Consider the following 7,041-nt stretch of genomic DNA (forward strand, 5'->3'; position numbering starts at 1 on the left):
CATAGACAACAAACGTTAAACATCTATCAATGAATCGGTTTGTGAAATAAATTAAGAATATGTTATAGGCTAGTCTACATTCACTTACAGGCCCATTTACCCCACCCCCTTCATTGAGAAAACATCAGTAAGGGTTCAGTTAGAACACAAAATAGCTCGATTCTAAAAAGCATACGCATTTCCAAACAACAATCGAAACACATTTTGCACTGCTTAATCTATTCCAACAGACGATTTTATAATATTACAAAACTATATACCAGCAGGGTGGATTGAATAATTCATTCGCCTTTCGTTCTCCTCTTGGCCTTTTGTCCAAAGTTTTCTCCCCCTTTCTTTGCGGGTTTTTAAGTGTGAAAAAACGTCCCACTTCTCCTTTCGCTGCCCTGCTTTTGAGGGGTTTGCCTTTGTACCTCAGAATCCTTGCCTTCAATGGAGTGGAAGTCTTGAGAACTGAAGTTCATCTTCAAGTTTAGAGAGGCTGTCGCATTAGAGAAAGGCTTTTTGTGCGACCGTTTAAACAACAGATAGGCTACAAAATGGTTGATCATTTCATTTGGAAATCCCTGTCTTTTTTCAGACACAGGATCTAATGTATTTTGACTAGATAATACCGAGGTCCCTTCAAAAAAGCGCCAGGACAAAAGATAAACCCGTTTCTTTGTAGCCTAAATATTTCACATAAAAAAATATATGTTTAAAACTGACCCAAAAAATGACAACTAAAAAAGTTTAACAAATAATAATAATAAGCCGTTTTCAAACAGACCTAGGCCTAAACACAAATGAATATATCCTAATAAAAAAATACGAATTAGGCTACAATTGGGGCACGTTTATCTTTTTAGCAAATCACTAGCTTCCGGTTTATTTTAGTCTACATATTATTTAGCCTATAGGACTATGATAATACCCAGCTATGAAGCAGTATACACGCGCTACCTAAATAGGCTAATGTCCAGGATCAAGAATCGCTGCAACCTGCTGGTCGTAATTGATATTGATTGTCACATCGGTCATCTGTCAGTTGCCGTTTCAAGGGACCATTTACCAGCACCAAAGGAGTCTGTTGTGCAAATGAATGCAGTCACAAATACCCTCCGTCAAGGCTCATATAAATAATTAAGCAGGTCTAGTTACGCTTGTATTGGCAAACAGCTTAACACCACGAAAAAATCACAAATGTGTGCAAAAGAGCATGAACAAAACAAACAAACAATGCTGAACAAAATATTGCAACATATTGAGCGCACAGGATGTTGTGTATAGGCCTGTAAGAGCCTGTTTTAAAACGCGAATGTAAATCCAATTGAATTAGCCTACCTTTATCGCCAAGAATGCCATCGATGCTGTGTTTGGTTTTCTTCTCTCCGTCTTCATCTTTTTTATCACAATCTTCTTCATCATCTTTCTTCCCAAATCGAGCTCTCAGAACACGACTAATGGAACTCACTACAAGAATAAAAAAAAAACAAGGTAGGCCTAGGGTAATTGCATAGTCATTACACACAGGCTAAAACAAATGTAAACAAATCGAAATAATAACCTAATACAATGAAGTCCAGGTGACACTATAGGCCTGTTTTTGGCCGACATAAAACTATGCTGGTAGTTCTAAATATGTCATCAACATAATGTTTGTGATGGTTTTATATCGACCACTATTATGGAGAACAAGTATAACAAAATATATATGAGCAAACATCACTTGTGTAGTAAAAAGGGTTGCTTACCAGATGAGGCCTCACCTGAAGGAACTGTGCTTCTGTCACACACCCCGTCCTTCAGCAGCTTGTCTCGGATCTCCCAGCTGAACATGCCGGGATTCTCGCGCTTGTACTCCTCAATCCGTTTCTCCACATCGGGCGTTGCTACCTGCTTTTGGGTTTAATTTACGCAGAACGATAGTAGAACAGAACGAGAGAAAGAAAGAGAGCGAGAAAGAAAATGAGAAGCAGGAACAATGCAGAAAATAGAAATCGAAGAATAGAAAAGAAAATACAAAAAGAGGAAATGAGAGGGAGAAAGAGCACGAGAAAAATATCTTCAGTACAGGTTGAATGTACTGAAAAATAAAATCTGAATTGACTAATTCCGTTTTTTTTAATATATATTAGTACACTTCAAAGTCTCAAGGCACCGGAAATATATGCTACTAAATTGCTCGTTTTTGTCAATTTCAATGGCAGGTTAATAAATAGGTAAGCAACAAACATGGAATGGAATACAATATCCACAATAAATACCTTGGATGTCCAGTTACAGTTTGAATATTTGGTGGTGTGAAAACTCAGGTCCATAACGGTAAACAGTCATGATAATAAGAATAATAACTATACGAATAATTATAAGAATAGGCTAATATTAATATCATTATTAATAATAATATTATTAAATGTATTTGGATATTTTTAGGATATTGGCGTGTAATAATAATGGTTGTTGTTTTGTGAGGTCGAACTTTCTCAAACTCACTCTGGGTTTGCTTCCTCCTATTGCCCCGGGTCGGATCGATCCTGTTTCTTGATACCGACAAAGAATTTTGGACACGCAACCATGGGAAACTCGTAGCTGTCGAGAGATCACGCAGGGACGGATACCGTGGTGGGCCATCTCCACTATCTTGTGTCGGATATGATTTGGCAGTGGTCTTCCGTTGATGAACACTCCACCGAGTTGGTTTACCCGACCTTGACCCAGGGGAGTTGACACTGTGCAGAAGAAAGAAGGCCTACTGTGAAAACATTTCGTGTACACACACCAAATGCAACATTGGCATTAACATTTTTTTCGGAATGCATATTGTTTTACAGTGCAAATGATGACTGTTTGATCGTTAGGCCTATAGGCTACATGTCTGAATATTTAGCATATTTTTGTGGCGTTCGAAAGATTTTTTGATAGGCTAATATCATATGTGGATGTGGCATGTGGATGCCTAATGCAATCGTTATTAGGCTATACGATCTAGTGGAAGGCTATTGCACAATGTAGGCTAGGCCTATATTTATGTAGTCTATATATACACATAAATGAATGTAGCCTATAGGCTATTTTATTCAGAAATTAAATGTAGCCATAAAAACGTCAACATAAAGGCCTAAACGCACTGTTACTACATTCAAACTAATTGGACACATTTCCAATAATGCGTGAAGTGAATGAATCCGTAGCCTACAGAAATTGAAAATGACAAAAATAGGCATTTTACAACAGAATCGACAAGTTATTTTGTGTAAAAATATTTGACTTGAAGGTAGAATTTGTCATTAGCCAGATGGCACTTGAGTGTCCCATCCGGTATTGAAGTGGCTGTGAAGTGTGTTGCTTCGTCCGGATTCATTATTCACCGCCATGCCGTACAAATATTGATGTAATCCTTTGATTCGTCGTTTTGATGTGTATTTTACTTTTATTTCCAGCACCAGGACACTTCAATAAATCCCGGATCTAGGATAACTTGCAAGCTTCGTGTTCTCGGAGATTTTATTGGAGCTACTTGAGCACGAACCTTGTCTGGGAGACGCTCCCACGGACGATTAATCAATGCAAATAATTTGTCCCTTTACATTTTATTCACACGTTTGTCTATTTACATAAAAATTCACATAATCGAGCACCCAGACATGGCCATTGTGAAATTCTAATATAAGTTTGACTTTCGTAAAACCTATTGTAGTCTACAAAGTCTCTCCAGAGAGGGCAAACGTGTAGAAAATAATGACTAGCCTAACTTGTCCTTTCAATTTGTATAACTATAGACAACATTTTGCTGTTTCAAATGTGATTGAGGATAAAGGCCCAAATCAAATGCACATTTTGTTGATAAACAAAGTGCTTTAACCTAGTAATAAATGTTGCTTGGAATGATACAGTAATTTCGACCGTGATGGATGTTTGTAAATTGCATGCATCACCTACCTTCCAAAGGGAAGCCAGTGCGGGGATAGTTTTGTCCAGGCGCTGGTCGCATCATTCGAGGTACTGTTCCTGGCAAAGACGACTGCATTCTACAGCTAAAAGTAGCAGGCAAAACAAGGCCAATATTTCATCGGCTACACTAAGTCGAGACTTGTTTGTGGTAATTGTTTTGACGATGAAAAAACAAGTGCAGTCCACTCAACAACAAAAAAATGAAACGGACAAATAGGCCTATACTCATCCAAACGGATGAATCTCTGAAAACGAAACCCCCAAAACCGTAAAACACACTTACTTCTGATGTAGCACGGTGGGGAGCATGAGCGAAACAGGACTGCTGAGAAAAAGGTACACTGTGTGTGTACAGAGGGAGGAGGGTGTCCCTTAATTCTCAAGTGCGCAAAGGTTACTTAATTCTTTGCAGCGTTTTCCTAAAAGCTCTGGTAGTTTTTGATGACAAAGTCTGCATGGAGGTTGGGAGTAGTTTAAGTGATAACTTTGGCGCACGGCGTAGGGGGTTGTCGCGCGCGCGGATAGGCTCTTGGTCTGAGCTTTCTTTTATTCATGAGGGGAAGCGGAGTACAGCCAAGTTTTCTCCACCAATCACAAAAAACGGCATGCGACGTAAAACACATTTTGCGCCTTCCCATTCATTGCATGCCGCATCAAAACCAACCCAACCTTTTAGATGAAACTGCCACTGGGCCCTGGAGATTATTCTTCAGTGAAAGATAAAACAGTGTGTTTTGGACGCAGAAGTAAACTCAATTCAGGATTTAAGTATGTCGTTTGTTGTTTCATTTACGCATATGAAATATAGGCTTGCATATAAAGACGCAGGCTATGTGTACAGTCATCTCTAATCTAATCGCATGATAATATAGACAGGAAACGCGTTTTGTTCTAAACAACTAGAATACATGACTGACTCATTCATTACAAAAGGTTTCCAGTTTGCTCTGAACACACCAAGTCGAAGATGTGCCCTTTTGGAAAGTAAGACATTGTTATAATAGGCCTACATGAATTGCATTTGCTTGATGAACGACTTTGGACCAATAACATCAATGATGCTTTTAAATGGCAATTATGCAATAGATTCTACGGTCTTTGGTGCCATTTGGATGTGACAGGGAACACATTCGTACGACGAATAACAATACCTCATAATAAACTAATTTGGTTAGAGATACAAGTGGCAAAGTAAAATTCCTTATAGGTTATCAAATACTAAACCGTATATATTTTATTAGAGTAATTGGAATACACATGTTGTTGTTAATCATAATTTAAAAAGGTCTCTGTTCCGAGTTTTTGTTCTACTAAAAGATCTAGGGGCTATTGACATATATACTGAGTACACCAAACATTAGGAACACCTTCCTAATATTGAGTTGCCTCCCCTCCCCTTTTCCCCTTCAGAATAGCCTCAATTCGTCAGGGCATGGACTCTACAAGGTGTCGAAAGCGTTCCACTGGGATGCTGGCCCATGTTGACTCCAATGCTTGCCACAGTTGGGTGGTGGAACATTCTTGATACACACGGGGAAACTGTTGAGTGTGAAAAACCAAGCAGCGTTGCAGTTCTTGACCCAAACCGCCTGGTACCTACTACCATACCCCATTCAAAGGCACTTACATGTTTTGTCTTGCCCATTAACCCTCTGAATGGCACACATGCCCAATCCATGTCTCAGTTGTCTCAAGGCTTAAAGATCCTTCTTTAACCTGTCTCCTCCCCTTCATCTAAGCTGATTGAAGTGGATTTAAAAAGTGACATCAATAAGGGATCATAGCTTTCACCTGTACTCACCTGGTCAGTCTATGTCATGGAAAGAGCAGGTGTTCTTAATGTTTTATATACTCAGTGAATGAGTGTACCTGTGTTGAGTTGGAGATAGGATAGGCTACATTTAGCCTATTTGTACTTTAATGCTTAGGACACCAGCATAGTCTATACACCTATAGCCTGCCCTATTCTGTAAGTTTGACCTCGATCAATAAATAGTCTATTCATAAATAGACCTAGTGACGGGCTTATACAATAATGAACATGCAAGAAAATATAGGTAACTGACAAAATAAAGGAAACACCAACATTAAGGGTCTTAATATGTTGGGCCAATACGAGCCACTTCTACAAGTGTCTAGAAATGTAGTGGAAGGATTCGACCATTCTTCCACAAGAAATTCCATAATGTGGTGTTTTGTTGATGGTGGTGGGAAACACTTTCAGGCACCACTCCAGAATCTCCCATAAGTGTTCAGTTGGGTTAAGATCTGGTCACACACACACCCTTTAAACCCCTTATGCTCTTTTGAGACCTCTTTCACTGAGATACCTTGCCATGGTAGCCAAAATCCTGGGCCACAGGGCAGTTTTATACATGACCCTAAGCATGATGGGAACCACACCTGTGTGGAAGCATCTACTTTGAATGGATTTATACTTTGTCCCATTTACTCAAGAGTTTCCTTTATTTTGGCAGTTACCTGATTGAGCAGTCCTGAAATGGGTAGTAGGGGGTGGCGGATTTAGGTAAAGGCGATATGGGCAGAGTCTATCAAATAGCGCACCTCTATCAAATAGCGCACCTCTAACTTTGTACAGTACTAATGCAATTAGTCAAATCAGTCACACTACGAAATGCTACCAAATAAACCACAATTCATTCATAATACTGTGAATATATAGTTTCACAGACATATTGTTGCATTTTTTTCTGGTCTGTGCGAAATCGTTAAAAATGATATAAAACCAGTCTGCACACCACCACGGTGAATTGGTTTAGTGTTGACTCTTGGTTGACAGTGTTGGGGGATGGGTAATGTGTTGATGCTCGAGTGCCAAATCAACACAAATTAGTTTATATTTGTCTTTGTTACGTCATTGTGATATTTATGAGTCTTATTTTTGTATATATTTTATATTTATATAGTTTTAAGTGTTATGATTATTTATTTGTGTTGTTCTAAATGTCTGAATAAAAATTACAGTTAGTGCAGAATGGTGCTGTTTTTTTGTTGGGGGGGGCTGAAGTGGTGGTTCGCCCAGTGAGCCAAACAAGCTAGAACCGCCACTGGTAGTAGGCATTTAGTTAGGCCTGTTTGTTATGTTTT

The 7,041-nt window shown here is 38.9% G+C and overlaps 1 protein-coding gene across 2 annotated transcripts in view; it reads right to left on the reverse strand.

Annotated features, from left to right (window-relative positions):
• Positions 1-4,456, reverse strand: part of LOC106572214 (paired box protein Pax-7) — a 64,367-nt gene extending 59,911 nt beyond the window's left edge. Inside the window, exons 1-5 of one of the 2 annotated variants that reach the window (XM_014146200.2) lie at positions 4,217-4,456; positions 3,922-4,016; positions 2,476-2,711; positions 1,749-1,878; positions 1,324-1,452 (exon numbers count right to left, since the gene is read on the reverse strand). In XM_014146200.2, coding sequence (XP_014001675.1) covers positions 1,324-1,452; positions 1,749-1,878; positions 2,476-2,711; positions 3,922-4,016; positions 4,217-4,242 — 616 coding nt within the window. In that variant the 5' untranslated portion in view covers positions 4,243-4,456. Of the gene's footprint in view, positions 1-1,323; positions 1,453-1,733; positions 1,879-2,475; positions 2,712-3,921; positions 4,017-4,216 lie in introns of both variants that reach the window. The other variant, XM_014146199.2, reaches the window with a different exon arrangement.
• Between the last annotated feature and the right edge of the window lie 2,585 nt (positions 4,457-7,041).

This window comes from Salmo salar, chromosome ssa15, assembly GCF_905237065.1.
Source record: "Salmo salar chromosome ssa15, Ssal_v3.1, whole genome shotgun sequence".
NCBI classification, from domain to species: Eukaryota; Metazoa; Chordata; class Actinopteri; order Salmoniformes; family Salmonidae; genus Salmo; species Salmo salar.